This window comes from Nerophis lumbriciformis, linkage group LG18 (assembly GCF_033978685.3).
Source record: "Nerophis lumbriciformis linkage group LG18, RoL_Nlum_v2.1, whole genome shotgun sequence".
NCBI lineage: Eukaryota > Metazoa > Chordata > Actinopteri > Syngnathiformes > Syngnathidae > Nerophis > Nerophis lumbriciformis.
This window is the reverse complement of record NC_084565.2, coordinates 7,604,527-7,622,500: the sequence shown is the minus strand read 5'-3', so window position 1 is coordinate 7,622,500 and position 17,974 is coordinate 7,604,527. Positions and strand designations below refer to the sequence as shown.

The window sequence follows — 17,974 nt, the reverse complement described above, 5'->3', positions numbered from 1 at the left end:
AAATGGTTGGTGTTGGAATTTTTCAAACCGGTCGAGAAATGTTGAAGTAGTAACATGTTGAATAGAGAAATGGTATCACGGAATTCCTGGAATTTCGGGAAAACCAGAAATGTTTCCAGTTCAAAAAACAACTTTGTTTTTTTGTCCTGATTAAGAGGAATGTTTTGAAGGTGGAACGGTTGATATGCATTGAAAAATGTGGAACGATTAGTTGCCATAAAAAAGGTGGAAATAGGGCTTTGGAAAAATAGGAATTCTGGAAAATCCTGGAATTTTTTGGAATTTGGAAAAAATATAGTTTGAATTTCCAGGATGGTGGATTGTGTTGAAGGTAAAATGGTTTGAAGCAGTTGAAAAATGTGGAAATGGTGGAAGTTTGGAAAAATGGCCAATTCATTTTGAATGGGAAAAATGTCCCCGAAAACCTGGAATTCTGGGAAATCTGAGAATTTTCGGAATTTCCCAAAAATGTGGGAATTTCAGGAAAAGCGGGAATTGTTTTGGAAAATGGTGAACAGCTTGAATGGTCTGAATGAGTTGAAATGGTTGGTGTTGGAATTTTTCAAATCGGTCGAGAAATGTTGAAGTAGTAACATGTTGAATAGAGAAATGGTATTACGGAATTCCTGGAATTTTGGGAAAACTGGAAATGTTTCCAGTTCAAAAAACAACTTTGTTTTTTTGTCCTGATTAAGAGGAATGTTTTGAAGGTGGAACGGTTGATATGCGTTGAAAAATGTGGAACGATTAGTTGCCAGAAAAAAGGTGGATATAGGGCTTTGGAAAACCAGGAATTCTGGAAAATCCTGGAATTTTTTGGAATTTGGAAAAAATGTAGTTTGAATTTCCAGGATGGTGGAATGTGTTGAAGGTAAAATGGTTTGAAGCAGTTGAAAAATGTGGAAATGGTGGAAGTTTGAAAAATGGCCAATACATTTTGAATGGGAAAAATGTCCCCAAAAACCTGGAATTCTGGGAAATCTGAGAATTTTTGGAATTTTCCAAAAATGTGGTAATTTCAGGAAAAGCAGGACTATTTTGGGAAAATGGTGAAAAACTTGAATGGTCTGAATGAGTTGAAATGGTTGGTGTTTGAATTTTTCAAATCGGTCGAGAAATGTTGAAGTACTAACATGTTGAATAGAGAAATGGTATTACAGAATTCCTGGAATTTCAGGAAAACCAGAAATGTTTCCAGTTCAAAAAAACAATGTTGTTTTTTTTGTCCTGATTAAGAGGAATGTTTTGACAGTGGAACAGTTGAAATGCGTTGAAAAATGTTGAACGAGTAGTCGCCAGAAAAAAGGGTGGAAATAGGGCTTCGGAAAACCAGGAATTATATATATATATATATATATATATATATATATATATAATATATATATATATATATATATATATATATATATATATATATATATATATATATATATATATAAGTATTAAATACTTGACTTGGTGAATTCTAGCTGTAAATATACTCCTCCCCTCTTAATCACGCCCCCAACTATGCCCCCCCCACCTCCCGAAATCGGAGGTCTCAAGGTTGGCAAGTTAAAAATAAGTCATATATTTTTTTTTTTTTTATCCATGTTTGAATCTCGACATCAACTTTAGATCTGTCGATATAAAGTTGTATTTTATGCCCATTTTGTAAGAGAAAACTCAAAAAAACAGAACATTTTCCCTAAAAAAGTTTTTCAAAGTAAAATATTTGATGTGAAGTAATTGGAGCCTTAAATAGATCAATCATTCATAACACTGATTTTGATTCTTTATTATTTTTGGAGCAAAGACAGTTTCACTAAAATTCTCAGGGATCCAAAAGGGGCCCCACTCATAAAAGTGTTACAAATAAGTCATACATTTTATTTTGTATTCTATCCTCCTTTCAATATTTAAATATCTAGATCAGGGATTCTCAAACTGTGGCACCACTAATGGTATGTGTGCTCCATTTAGTGGTGGGACAAACAATCAAATATTCAGAGTGTTACTGTTTAAACGGTGTGTAAAAAATATTAAATATACATGCCAAATAAACTGCCTTGTTTTTAATGAATATGTAGGCCTACTACTCTACTGTATTTCAATGTTTGTCATTGTGGTGGTACTTAGAGAGCAAAGTGTTTTTTAATGTACTTTGGGAAAAAAGTGCTCTGGATCAACTTCAGATCTATCCGTTAATTATACATTTGTTTGTTTTATGCCCTTTTTGTCTTGGAAAACTTAGTTTTTAAAGGGCAAAACCACAAAATATCCACTATTTTCTCCCCCAAAATAATTTAAAGTGGAATATTTGATATGAAATAATTCAAGCCTTAAATAGGTCAATAATTCATAATATTGATTTTAATTCATAATTTTTTTGAGCAATGGCACCCTGTATGGCAGCTTTGAGTTATTAAAGTCACCATTAGAGATGTCTGTCCGATAATGGCTTTTTTTCCGATATCCGATATTGTCCAATTCTTAATTACCGATTCCGATATCAACCGATATATACAGTCGTGGAATTAACACATTATTATGCCTAATTTTGTTGTGATGCCCCGCTGGATGCATTAAACAATGTAACGAGGTTTTTCAAAATAAATCAACTCAAATTATGGAAAAAAGTGCCAACATGGCACTGCCATATTTATTATTGAAGTCACAAAGTGCATTCTTTTTTTTAGCATGCCTCAAAACAGCAGCTTGGAATTTGGGACCTGCTCTCCCTGAGAGAGCATGAGGAGGTTGAGGTGGGCGGGGTTGGGAGGTAGCGGGGGGTGTATATTGTAGCGTCCCGCAAGAGTTAGTGCTGCAAGGGGTTGTGGGTATTTGTTCTGTTGTGTTTATGTTGTGTTACGGTGCGGATGTTCTCCCGAAATGTGTTTGTCATTCTTGTTTGGTGTGGGTTCACAGTGTGGCGCGTATTTGTAACAGTGTTAAAGTTGTTTATACGGCCACCCTCAGTGTGACCTGTATGGCTGTTGACCAAGTATTTATTGCCGCTCTGTTCTTCTCCCTACGTCCGTGTACCACTCTGTACAGCGGCGTTTTAAAGTCATACATTCTACTTTTTGAAACCGATATCGATAATTTCCGATATTACATTTTAAAGCATTTATCGGCCGATAATATCGGCAGTGTGATATTATCGGACAAATCTCTAGTCGCCATAGCAACTTTTCATCGTTACATTTCACCTGTTTGCTCTTTTTTTCCACTTTTTATGTTTTTTTGGTAAGAGTATTCGTACAATGAGCCGCGGGCTGCACGTTACACACCTCTGATCTAAGCTATGTAGTGTAAATTATTGTAATATCTAATAATATATGTCATTTATAATTAACAAATGTTGTCTGTAGAATACGTCAGATAATTAAAAAAATATATATACCGTATTTTTCGGAGTATAAGTCGCACCGGCCGAAAATGCATAATAAAGAAGGAAAAAAACATATATAAGTCGCACTGGAGTATAAGTCGCATTTTTGGGGGAAATGTATTTGATAAAAGCCAACAGCAAGAATAGACATTTGAAAGGCAATTTAAAATAAATCAAGAATAGTGAACAACAGGCTGAATAAGTGTACGTTATATGAGGCATAAATAACCAACTGGTATGTTAACGTAACATATTATGGTAAATAACTATAACATATAGAACATGCTATACGTTTACCAAACTATCTGTCACTCCTAATCGCTAAATCTTATGAAATCTTATACGTCTAGTCCAGGGGTCGGCAACCCAAAATGTTGAAAGAGCCATATTGGACCAAAAATACAAAAACAAATCTGTCTGGAGCCGCAACAAATGAAAAGCCATATTACATACAGATAGTGTGTCATGAGATATAAATTGAATTAAGATGACTTAAAGGAAACTAAATGAGCTCAAATATAGCTACAAATGAGGCATAATGGTGCAATATGTACATATAAATAAATAAATGATAAATGGGTTATACTTGTATAGCGCTTTTCTACCTTCAAGGTACTCAAAGCGCTTTGACACTACCGTATTTTCCGCACTATAAGGCGCACCTAAAAACCACAAATTTTCTCTAAAGCTGACAGTGCGCCTTATAACCCGGTGCGCTTTATTACGATTCATTTTCATAAAGTTTCGATCTCGCAACTTCGGTAAACAGCCGCCATCTTTTTTCCCGGTAGAACAGGAAGCGCTTCTTCTTCTACGCAAGCAACCGCCAAGGAAAGCACCCGCCCCCATAGAACAGGAAGCGCTTCTTCTTCTACTGTAAGCAACCACCCGCCCCCGGAAGAAGAAGAAAAAACGCGCGGATATCACCGTACGTTTCATTTCCTGTTTACATCTGTAAAGACCACAAAATGGCTCCTACTAAGCGACAAGGATCCGGTTCATAAAAAGACGCAATCTCTCCATCCGCACACGGATTACTACCGTATTTCACAGCAACTGATATTCCTGTGAACCGCACTGTGGAACGGGAGCACGTACGGTGAATATTTGCACCACAGGGAATGAGAAGTCATCCTTCACTGTGGTTCTAGCTTGCCATGCTAACTTCCACCCATGGTGATATTCAAAAGGAAGACCTTGCCAAAAGAGACCTTTCCAGCCGGCGTCATCATAAAAGCTAACTCGAAGGGATGGATGGATGAAGAAAAGATGAGCGAGTGGTTAAGGGAAGTTTACGCGAAGAGGCCGGGTGGCTTTTTTCACACAGCTCCGAAGGCGAACACACCTTCACTAAGACGGGCAGACAGCGCCGGACGACATACGCCAACATCTGCCAGTGGATCGTAAATGCCTGGGCAGATATTTCGGTCACAACTGTGGTCCGAGCTTTCCGGAAGGCAGGATTCACAGAACTACTGGACAACAACAGCGACACTGACTCCGATGACTTCGAAGAGACGGAGCCGGCCATTTTGGAACCCACGCTTGCGCAACTTTTCAATTCGGACACCGAAGACGAAGAATTCGAAGGATTTACGAATGAAGAATAACTTCAGAAGGTGAGCGCTATGTTTATTTTGTGTGTTGTGACATTAACGTTCGAGCAACATTATGTTGCTATTGCTCTACACCATTTTGAATTTTACTATGTTTGTGATTGCACATTTGCGTACATTTTGGGACAGAGTTGTTAGAACGCTGGTTTTCAATATATTATTAAAGTTTGACTGAACTATCTGACTGTTTTTTTTGACATTCCCTTTAGCGCAGCGTAGGCGCGGCTTATAATCCGGGGCGGCTTATTGGTGGACAAAGTTATGAAATATGTAATTCATTGAAGGTGCGGCTAATAATCCGGTGCGCCTTATAGTGCGGAAAATACGGTACTTCCACATTTACCCATTCACACACACATTCACACACTGATGGAGGGAGCTGCCATGCAAGGCGCTAACCAGCACCCATCAGGAGCAAGGGTGAAGTGTCTTGCTCAGGACACAACGGACATGACGAGGTTGGTACTAGGTGGGGATTGAACCAGGGACCCTCGGGTCGCGCACGGCCACGCCGTACATACAGCTAGCCTAAATAGCATGTTAGCATCGATTAGCTTGCAGTCATGCAGTGACCAAATATGTCTGATTAGCACTCCACACAAGTCAATAACATCAACAAAACTCACCTTTGTGCATTCACGCACAACATTAAAAGTTTGGTGGACAAAATGAGACAGAAAAAGGATAAAACACGTCCTGGGAAGTAGGCGAAAGTTATATATGTAAACAAACTAAGGTGAGTTCAAGGACCGCCAAAATTAGTAGGACAAAACGGCGCTCGCCAAATACTCGAACCCAGGGGTGCTCACACTTTATCTGCAGGCGAGCTACTTTTCAATTGATCAAGTCGTGGGGATCTACCTCATTCATATATATCATTTATATTTACTTATTTATGAAATATATGTTTTTGTTAACAAGTTAAAGGTGTTTAATGATAATGCAAGCATGTTTAACACATATAGTTAATATTGTTAATAAATTAAAGGTGTTTAATGAAAATACAAGTATGTTTAATACATATAGTTAATATTGTTAACAAGTTAAAGGTGTTTAAAGATAATGCAATCATGTTTAACACATATAGTTAATATTGTTAATAAGTTAAAGGTGTTTAATGATAATACAAGCATGTTTAACACATATAGTTAATATTGTTAACAAGTTAAAGGTGGTTAAAGATAATACAGGCATGTTTAACACATATAGATTCCTTTCTTTCATGAAGACAAGAATATAAGTTGGTGTATTACCTGATTGTGATGACTTGCATTGATAGGAATCAGACAGTGGTGATGATAACGTCCGCATTTTCGAATGGAGGAGAAAAAAAGTCCTCCTTTCTGTCCAATACCACATGAAAGTGGTTGGTTTTTGGCATTTTATTTATCCAGCTTCCGTACTCCTTTGTATACACTTTACAAGAAATAAATTGTCGGCAAACTCCGTAGCTTGCTAGCTTGTGCACGCCAGCTTTCTGAGACTCTTACTTTGGTAGCGCAGGCAGGATGAAGCAGAGCTTTTATTGTTCAACTGTACAGTCGGTCTTTGGAGTTTTGACGACAGGTACGGCGCCAGAGTCTGTTGAAATAAAGTGTTTCTCACCTTCCAGTCTGTAATTTTAATGAGCTGGCAGCAGCCAGCGTCATCTCAGAAGACCCTCGGGTGCCGTGAATGTCAATCAAGTGACGAAAGTGACGTCATAGTGAAGATTTATGATCGCTCATTTTTAGGACTATTTTTTTAATGGCTGGCTGGTGATCGACTGATCGACCGGTAGCTCGCGATCGACGTAATGAGCCCCCCTGCTCTAATCAGTGAAGCATGTTTAATATAAACAGTGTGCTTTATAACAATTAGGGAGGTTTGTGTCATGTTTGTCCTCCTACAGAAACCATATTAAAACAAAAAATATATTTTTTTCCCCTCAACATTTTCCATTTTTCATACATTTTTGAAAAAGCTCCAGAGAGCCACTAGGGCCGCGGGTTGCCGACCCCTGGTCTAGTCTCTTACGTGAATGAGCTGAATAAAAATATTTGATATTTTACGGTAATGTGTTAATCATTTCACAAATAAGTCGCTCCTGAGTATAAGTCGCACCCCCGGCCAAACTATGAAAAAAAACTGCGACTTATAGTCCGAAAAATACGGTATTTTTTATAAATATAACTTTGGACATCCTATGATGAAGGGTTGTTGCAGGTCCAGCAATATTTTTTTAGTAGTTTTTCCACAATCCTGCCCAGAAACATAAAATATGAATGGGTTGTTCTTATCCATCGTTAAAGAGGTGCGTCCCAATACTCCTCGTCAATATACAGCAGCTATATTAGTTCTACTCATGCACGGCTGCTCGCACCTCTGGAAGGTTTTCATCATCTTGCGAAGCAGACTCTCCAGGTTGAGGACTTTCTGCATCAGGAGGCATTTGACAGCCGTCTCCTCCCGACTGGCGGGGTTGATGCGCTGCGCCGTCTGTCTCCAAACCAGGATCTCGTGCTTGAGTTCTGGAGTGGCACCAAAAAAGGGGACAGAATGTTTCACACCGGTGCGCGTGTCAATACAGTCGCTGCTACACGTGGCGGAGGAGATGAAGATGTTTCCGCTGAACAAAAGCCCCACAGTGGGACCGATGCAGCGAGTCAATGAGCGTGACACCGGTCCAAATATGCCCTGAGGGAATCTGTGGGCGCCATCCTTTCTCAGGGAGGTGGCTATGTGACCTTAATAGACGCTACTCTGCCAAACCAAGCTTCACAATTAGAGTGGTGGTCAAAAGTGTACATACACTTGTAAAGAACATCATGTCATGGCTGTCTTGAGTTGAGTTTACAATCATTTCTACAACTCTTATTTTTTTGTGATGTAGTGATTGGAGCACATACTTGTTGGTCACAAAAAACATTCATGAAGTTTTGGTTCTTTTATGAATTTATTATGGCTCTACTGAAAATGTGAGGGTCAAAAGTATACATACAGCAATGTTAATATTTGCTTACATGTCCCTTGGCAAGTTTACCTGCAATAAGGCGCTTTTGGTAGCCATCCACAAGCTTCTGCTTGACCACTTGACCCCTCCTCTTGACAAAATTGGTGCACTTCAGCTAAATGTGTTGGTTTTCTTACAAACCCCGTTTCCAGATGAGTTGGGAAATTGTGTTAGATGTAAATATAAACGGAATACAATGATTTGCAAATCATTTTCAACCCATATTCAGTTGAATATGCGACAAAGACAACATATTTGATGTTCAAACTGATAAACTTTTTTTTTTTTGGCAAATAATCATTAACTTTAGAATTTGATGCCAGCAACACGTGACAAAGAAGTTGGGAAAGGTGGCAATAAATACTGATAAAGTTGAGGAATGCTCATCAAACACTTATTTGGAACATCCCACAGGTGAACAGACAAATTGGGAACAGGTGGGTGCCATGATTGGGTATAAAAGTAGATTCCATGAAATGCTCAGTCATTCACAAACAAGGATGGGGCGAGGGTCACCACTTTGTCAACAAATGCGTGAGCAAATTGTTGAACAGTTTAAGAAAAAACTTTCTCAACCAGCTATTGCAAGGAATTTAGGGATTTCACCATCTACGGTCCGTAATATCATCAAAGGGTTCAGAGAATCTGGAGAAATCACTGCACGTAAGCAGCTAAGCCCGTGACCTTCCATCCCTCAGGCTGTACTGCATCAACAAGTGACATCAGTGTGTAAAGGATATCACCACATGGGCAAAGGAACACTACAGAAACCCACTGTCAGTAACTACAGTTGGTCGCTACATCTGTAAGTGCAAGTTAAAACTCTCCTATGCAAGGCGAAAACCATTGATCAACAACACCCAGAAACGCCGTCGGCTTCGCTGGGCCTGAGCTCATCTAAGATGGACTGATACAAAGTGGAAAAGTGTTCTGTGGTCTGACGAGTCCACATTTCAAATTGTTTTTGGAAACTGTGGACGTCGTTTCCTCTGGACCAAAGAGGAAAAGAAGCATGGGGACTGTTCTAGGGTGAAAGTGTAAAAGCCAGCATGTGTGATGGTATGGGGGTGTATTAGTGCCCAAGACATGGGTAACTTACACATCTGTGAAGGCACCATTAATGCTGAAAGGTACATACAGGTTTTGGAGCAACATATGTTGCCATCCAAGCAACGTTACCATGGACGCCCCTGCTTATTTCAGCAAGACAATGCCAAGCCACGTGTTACATCAATGTGGCTTCATAGTAAAAAAAGTGCGGGTACTAGACCGGCCTGCCTGTAGTCCAGACCTGTCTCCCATTGAAAATGTGTGGCGCATTATGAAGCCTAAAATAGCACAACGGAGACCCCCGGACTGTTGAACAACTTAACCTGTACATCAAGCAAGAATGGGAAAAAAATTCCACCTGAGAAGCTTCAAAAATGTGTCTCCTCAGTTCCCAAACCTTTACTGAGTGTTGTTAAAAGAAAAGGTGATGTAACACAGTGGTGAACATGCCCTTTCCCAACTAATTTGGCACGTGTTGCAGCCATGAAATTCTAAGTTAATTATTATTTGCAAAAAAAAAATGTTTATGAGTTTGAACATCAAATATCTTTGATGTTCAATTGAATATGGGTTGAAAAGAATTTGCAAATCATTGTATTCCGTTTATATTTAAATCGAACACAATTTCCCAACTCATATGGAAACGGGGTTTGTACATGGACTTGTTTCTTCAGCATTGTCCACACGTTTTAAGTCAGAACTTTGGGAAGGCCATTCTAAAACCTTCATTCTAGTCTGATTTAGCCATTCCTTTACCACTTTTGACGTGTGTTTGGGGTCATTGTCCTGTTGGAACACCCAACTGCTCCCAAGACCCAACCTCCGGGCTGAGAAGTTTAGGTTGTCCTGAAGAATTTGGAGGTAATCCTCCTTTTTCATTGTCCTATTTTTGTTTCAACTGACCACGGAACTTTCCTCCAGAAGGTCTTATCTTTGTCCATGTGATGTCAGATGAAACAAAAATTGAGCAGTTTGGCCACAATACCCAGCAATATGTTTGGAGGAGAAACGGTGAGGCCTTTAATCCCAGGAACACCAGGCCTACCATCAAGCATGGTGGTGGTAGTATCATGTTCTGGGCCTATTTTGCTGCCAATGGAACTGGTGCTTTACAGAGAGTAAATGGGACAATGAAAAAGTTCAAGTTAAAGTTAAAGTACTAATGATCATCACAAACACACTAGGTGTGGTGAAATGTGTCCTCTGCATTTGACCCATCCCCTTGTTCACGCTCTGGGAGGTGAGGGGAGCAGTGTGCAGCAGCGGTTGCCGCGCCCGGGAATCATTTTTGGTGATTTAACACCCAATTCCAACCCTTGATGCTGAGTGCCAAGCAGGGTGGTAATGGCTCCCATTTTTATAGTCTTTGGTATGACTCGGCCGGGGTTTTAACTCACAACCTACCGATCTCACTCTAACCACTAGGCCACTGAGAGGAGGAGAGGTTTACCGTATTTTTCGGACTATAAGTCGCAGTTTTTTTCATAGTTTGTCCGGGCTCCAGTGCGACTTATATATGTTTTTTTCCTTCTTTATTATGCATTTTCAGCAGGTGCGACTTATACTCCGGTGCGACTTATACTCCGAAAAATTCGGTACCTCCAAATTATTAAGGATAACCTTCTTCAACCTATTCAGAGGCCTAGTGGTTAGAGTGTCCACCCTGAGATCAGTAGGTTGTAAGTTCAAACCCCGGCCGAGTCATACCAAAGACTATAAAAATGGGAGCCATTACCACCCTGCTTGGCACTCAGCATCAAGGGTTGGAATTGGGGGTTAAATCACCAAAAATGATTCCCAGGCATGGCCACCGCTGCTGCTCACTGCTCCCCTCACCTCCCAGGGGGTGATCAAAGGTGATGGGTCAAATGCAGAGAATAATTTCACCACACCTAGTGTGTGTGTGACAATCATTGGCACTTTAACTTTAAAGGGGAACATTATCAGCAGACCTATGTAAGCATCAATATATACCTTGATGTTGCAGAAAAAAGACCATATATTTTTTTAACCGATTTCCGAACTCTAAATGGGTGAATTTTGGCGAATTAAACGCCTTTCTATTATTCGCTCTCGGAGCGATGACGTCATCAGGAAGCAATCCGCCATTTTCTCAAACACCGAGTCAAATCAGCTCTGTTATTTTCCGTTTTTTCGACTGTTTTCCGTACCTTGGAGACATCATGCCTCGTCGGTGTGTTGTCGGAGGGTGTAACAACACGAACAGGGACGGATTCAAGTTGCACCAGTGGCCCAAAGATGCCAAAGTGGCAAGAAATTGGACGTTTGTTCCGCACACTTTACCGACGAAAGCTATGCTACGACAGAGATGGCAAGAATGTCCACGGATATCCTGCGACACTCAAAGCAGATGCATTTCCTACCATAAAGTCAAAGAAATCTGCCGCCAGACCCCCATTGAATCTGCCGGAGTGTGTGAGCAATTCAGGGACAAAGGACCTCGGTAGCACGGCAAGCAATGGCGGCAGTTTGTTCCCGCAGACGAGCGAGCTAAACCCCCTGGATGTCTTGGCTCACACCGTCCCTTATGCCACCGAAGATGATCAAGAGAAGAATATCGACCCTAGCTTCCCTGGCCTGCTGACATCAACTCCAAAACTGGACAGATCAGCTTTCAGGATAAGAGAGCGGATGAGGGTATGTCTACAGAATATATTAATTGATGAAAACTGGGCTGTCTGCACTCTCAAAGTGCATGTTGTTGCCAAATGTATTTCACATGCTGTAAACCTAGTTCATAGTTGTTAGTTTCCTTTAATGCCAAACAAACACATACCAATCGTTGGTTAGAAGGCGATCGCCAAATTCGTCCTCGCTTTCTCCCGTGTCGCTGGCTGTCGTGTCGTTTTCGTGTCAAACCGATATGGCTCAATAGCTTCAGTTTCTTCTTCAATTTGGTTTTCGCTACCTGCCTCCACACTACAACCATCCGTTTCAATACATGCGTAATCTGTTGAATCGCTTAAGCCGCTGAAATCCGAGTCTGAATCCGAGCTAATGTCGCTATAGCTTGCTGTTCTTTCCGCCATGTTTGTTTGTGTTGGCATCACTATGTGACGTCACAGGAAAATGGACGGGTGTATATAACGATGGTTAAAATCAGGCACTTTGAAGCTTTTTTTAGGGATATTGCGTGATGGGTAAAATTTTGAAAAAAACTTCGAAAAATAAAATAAGCCACTGGGAACTGATTTTTAATGGTTTTAACCCTTCTGAAATTGTGATAATGTTCCCCTTTAACTTCAGGTCTTGGGCGCAATTGGGTGTTCCAACAGGACAATGACATCGAACACGTCAAAAGTGGTAAAGGAATGGCTACATCAGGCTAGAATGAAGGTTTTAGAATGGCCTTCCCAAAGTCCTGACGTGTGGACAATGCTGAAGAAACAAGTCCATGTCAGAAAACCAACACATTTAGCTGAACTGCACCAATTTTGTCAAGAGGAGTGGTCAAAAATTCAAGCAGAAGCTTGTGGATGGCTACCAAAAGCGCCTCATTGCAGGTAAACTTGCCAAGGGACATGTAAGCAAATATTAACATTGCTGTATGTATACTTTTGACCCTCACATTTGCTCACATTTTCAGTAGACTCATAATAAATTCATAAAAGAACCAAACTTCATGAATGTTTTTGTGACCAACAAGTATGTGCTCCAATCACTCTATCACAAAAAAATAAGAGTTGTAGAAATTATTGGAAAGTTAAGACATTATGTTCTAGGGATGTCCCGATCCAGGTTTTTGCACTTCCGATCCGATACCGATATTGTTTTTGCATTTCCGATCCGATACCGACCGATACCGATACTGACCGATACTGGCCTATCCGAGCATGTATTACAGTTTAAAGTTATTTAGCCTACTTAGTTGTCAGAATCATGTTGAAAAGGGTTTTAGTACTCTTGATAACAACTAGCCAGCTGAATTAGGGGAGTTTGAATAATACACAATGGTTGGTAACAAGAAACTGACCTGTTTATTCAAGGATAAACACAAAATAGACAAAATTATACATGACAAACAGAAATGGCATCATTGAACTAGGGCTGGGCGATATGGCCTTTTTTTAATATTGCGATATTTTAAGGCCATATTGCGATACACAATATATATCTCGATATTTTGCCTTAGCCTTGAATGAACACTTGATGCATATAATCACAGCAGTATGATGATTCTATGTGTTTTGATTGATTGATTGAGACTTTTATTAGTAGGTTGCACAGTGAAGTACATATTCCGTACAATTGACCACTAAATGGTAACACCCCAATGAGTTTTTCAACTTGTTTAAGTCGGGGTCATGATACAGATATATACTATCAGATATATACTATCATCATAATACAGTCATCACACAAGATAATCACATTGAATTATTTACATTATTTATAATCCAGGGTGTGGAGGGGGGCGCCGGATGTAAGTGTCAAAAAGACAGACAAAAGAGTTTGATATGAGAATAAATCTAAAGTTAAAATATAGGGTAGAAATGCACCCATTTGCAGGAAATGTAGTCTTGATTTTCAACATTTTCTTTCAAGGCTTGCATGTCTACATTAAAACATTCTTCTTCATACTGCATTAATATATGCTAATTTTAAACTTTCATGCCGACAAGGAAATCACAACTAAAAAAATCACTAATTTTTTCATACGGTGTTGATGTGGAAATTTTTGCCTCGGCATTTTGATGGTGTGGACGTGTGGCACCGAATGGAGATAAGCGTCTCGACAGACGTCACAATATTTGAACAATGATGACGAAAACTGTTTTCTCTGTCGTGTCCGTGTGTCGAAAATTGTTATGCGCTTATTTTTTTATTTGATTTTGTGCGTGGCATAGATTTGCTATGCGCAGAGGACGCTTAAACAGTGCGCAATTGCACAGGCGCGCACCTTAGAGGGAGCGTTGCTCCCACGGCTGCGCTAGCATCACAGCTAACGTTAGCCATGCTGCTACCTCTCTGCTCGGGGAGGACGTATACGTATGTGACGTATGACGTGACAGTATGTGACGTATGTCGTGACAGCATGTGACGTGTATAAGAAGGTGCACTTGCTGTCTGTGAGAGGGAGACACAGGAAAGAGTGAGAAGAGCCTGTCGTGTAATGCCAGCAGCTAAAAGCAACTGCGTGAGAATTCACAGACCTGTGGATGTGTTGAAGGTGTGCTGGAAAATGCGGAACGGAAATTACGGAGCAGCAGAAAAGTGGAATGTATTATTTAAATCGGTGCGTTGGAAAATACGGACCGGAGGTTTTTTTTAAACTGGATCTGGATTGGCATTTTCCCATGCCTTGCCGATACGCAATTTTTGGCAAATATCGGATCGGGACATCCCTATTATGTTCTTTACAAGTGTTTGACCACGACTGTACCAGACGATGGTGGGTGGCTTAGTGCCGGTCAAACCACAAAGATTTATAGATAGTCCATTGTGGGGGAGCATCGAGCGACAGATGCAGTTCTCAACAGTGACTTTCTTCAATCAGACTATGGCCCGGGTTGACGCCAACCATCAATTTTGCTTCTCAAACAGGGGAAAGCTCTGTTTCAATGATTCCCTGTTGAGGTTCCTCGACTGTGTGTTATGAAGAGAAAACACTCTCACACTGTTGGACGTAGCTGCCTAACAGGCGTGTACTCCACCAGCCACATGCTAGACGGTACACAAAAACAGACCTCATCCGATGCGGACAGCGCCAAAGACAGCAGGAATCCCGACTCACCGACTATCTCAATGGACTCTTTGTTGTACAGCTTCTTGTTCCAGTAGAGCATCCGCAGGAAGGGGACGGAGCAGAAGAGGACCAGGATTATCCCCAGGAACATGTAACCGGTGAAGCTGGCAAAGTCAATCCCCTGTGAGACACAAAATGCGACAGTTTGTGTGTGTGTTCGCATGATGACAGGAAGAGTTAGCGTACTTCTAAAAAGTATCAAAATTCATGATATTTGGGTTCATATACAGTTGCGATCAAAAGTGTACATACTAGAGATGCGCGGATAGGCAATTATTTCATCCGCAACCGCATCACAAAAGTCGTCAACCATCCGCCATCCACCCGAACCAACATTTTATCAAAACCACACCCACCCGCACCCGCCCGTTGTTATATATCTAATATAGACGATGCAAGGCATTAGTGAGGTTAGAAAGCTTTTGCCTGTTCAAGAAAGGAGACTGATCCAATGCAGCAGAGACATTCAATGCGTGCCACGCATCTCTTGGCCACGCATTCGTGGCTAAGAGATATTAATGCGTGATAATATTATTTATCATTATTATAATATTATTGTCATTTCCATTAAGAGAGTGTTGACTATTGTTGCCAATGCCCTCAGATCAGGAGTGCGTTCCTCGCACTTTGTGTGCGCAGTTGCAGCAAGCCGAACAAGGCTTTTAAGAAGTTAAAAAAATGTTTTAGAAAGACTAAGCCTATATTTTCGTTAGGTAAAAAAAATTTTCTGAATTTATTTCAATGAATATTAACTTGTTAACGTTATAATGCTCAAATAGGGACGAGGGCGGGGTGCACAGTGAAGCAGTGAACAATTTCGCGACAAAGATGAACCTTTATTGATTGATCTGCAGCCATGACAAAATATCAGACAATCTCCATTGTCAACGACAGGCAGGAAAATAAAGATAAACACATAGCCTATGTTGTAGGCATAGGCACATACGTTTTTAAGTTGAAATAAAAAAATGAATAAAAAATGTGCCTCATAAGCCTTAGGCTGTCAATCACGCGCACAAACTTAAATTATACAATAACATATGTATGTCATCTCTATTTAAACAAAAATAAATAAAATAAATAATAATAATAAATGACCTGCAACTTATTAGCCAAGGCAAATAGCTGAAGGGGGGAAATCAAACCCATCAGACTGCACTTTATCATCAAACTTGAATTATAATGAAAATAGACAAACAAAGCAGGCTAAATATCCTTACATTGTCGCCAATCGGAGATGCGCTTCACTTGAAAGCGAGGCCAAATAATTAACACACAGTAGTATATCTCCAATAGAAAAAAACACAATAAACAACGCAATTGCCTTAATTCCTTTGCATTGTAGTGCGCCCAAACAACACGTAACCATCAAAATTATTTAGCTGACCGAACTCAATATAGGTTAGACATGGGCTTATTTGGTATAGCCTATAGGTAACGTAGACTAATTCCTTTAACATATCCAACCGTAGGTCTACTTACTTTTTTTTTTGTTAGCACTATGCAGGAATAAAATGGCATCTACAGTGCCAGGATTCATGCGAGAGCGCCTGGCCTCTAAAATGCGCCCTGCTGCGCTGAAGGAGCGCTCACTTGCACCACTTGTTGCTGGGACGCGGTGCCTGATGAACAATTGACTGTTTCAAAGAGTGCTGCTCGTTTTTCGTATGTGGGTAACAACATTTAACTATATATATATATTTCCGAATTGGTTCAACCGCAACCCGCCCGCATCTATTTAAAATCTATTTTTACCCGCCCGACCCGCGGTTTATCCGCGGACTCCGCGGTTGTGTCCACAAACCGCGCATCTCTAGTACATACACTTGTAAAGAACATAATGTCATGGCTGTCTTGAGTTTCCAATACTTTCTACAACTCTTATTTTTTTGTGATAGAGTGATTGGAGCACATACTTGTTGGTCACAAAAAACACTCATGAAGTTTGCTTCATTTATGAATTTATTATGGCTCTACTGAAAATGTGAGCAAATGTGCTGGGTCAAAAGTATACATACAGCAATGTTAATATTTGCTTACATGTCCCTTGGCAAGTTTCACTGCAATAAGGCGCTTTTGGTAGCCATCCACAAGCTTCTGCTTGAATTTTTGACCACTCCTCTTAACAAAATTGCTGCAGTTCAGCTAAATGTGTTGGTTTTCTGACATGGACTTGTTTCTTCAGCATTGTCCACACGTTTAAGTCAGGACTTTGGGAAGGCCATTCCAAAACCGTAATTCTAGCCTGATGTAGCCATTCCTTTACCACTTTTGACGTGTGTTTGGGGTCATTGTCCTCTTGGAACACCCAACTGCGCCCAAGACCCAACCTCCGTGCTGATGATTTTAGGTTGTCCTGAAGGATTTGGAGGTAATCCTCCTTTTTCATTGTCCCATTTAAAGCACCAGTACCGTTGGCAGCAAAACAGGCCCAGAGCATAATACTACCACCACCATGCTTGACGGTAGGTATGGTGTTCCAAGGATTAAAGGCCTCACCTTTTCTCCTCCAAACATATTGTGGCCAAACTGCTTAATTCTTGTTTCATCTGACATCACATGGACAAAGATAAGACCTTCTGGAGGAAAGTTCTGTGGTCACCAACAAATTTAGCTGAACTGCACCAAGAGGAGTGGTCAAAAATTCAACCAGAAGCTTGCCAGAAGCTTGTGTAAGGCTACCAAAAGCGCCTTATTGCAGGTAAACTTGCCAAGGGACATGTAAGCAAATATTAACATTGCTGTATGTATACTTTTGACCCTCACATTTTCAGTAGACCCATAATAAATTCATAAAAGAAGCAAACTTCATGAATGTTTTTTGTGACCAACAAGTATGTGCTCCAATCACTACATCACAAAAAAATAAGAGTTGTAGAAATGATTGGAAACTCAAGACAGCCATGACATTATGTTCTTTACAAGTGTATGTCAACTTTTGACCACGACTGTATATGATAATAGTTTCAATATAGAGGCAACTTCTTTTTACACTCTACTGGTACTTTAACAGACCTTAGCTTTCTCTGGACATTTAAATTCCAAAACAGTTTATTTTGTGATTGATGCTGTATTACTGCAGTCTCCAATATTTAACCGAAACATTCCTGTTTACAATCGGATAGAGTCTGTATTTTGCTTATCCGCCTTTGTCCAAAAATAGTCGTCTTTGTTGT

General features: G+C 40.3%; 1 protein-coding gene across 1 annotated transcript in view; it reads right to left on the bottom strand.

The window, feature by feature from the left end:
• oca2 (oculocutaneous albinism II) overlaps positions 1 to 17,974 on the bottom strand; it is a 185,120-nt gene that overhangs the window by 70,803 nt on the left and 96,343 nt on the right. The window contains exons 15-16 of the mRNA XM_061977567.1: positions 14,787 to 14,919; positions 7,352 to 7,499 (exon numbers count right to left, since the gene is read on the bottom strand). Of these exons, the coding sequence (XP_061833551.1) occupies positions 7,352 to 7,499; positions 14,787 to 14,919 (281 nt within the window). The remainder of the gene's footprint in view (positions 1 to 7,351; positions 7,500 to 14,786; positions 14,920 to 17,974) is intronic.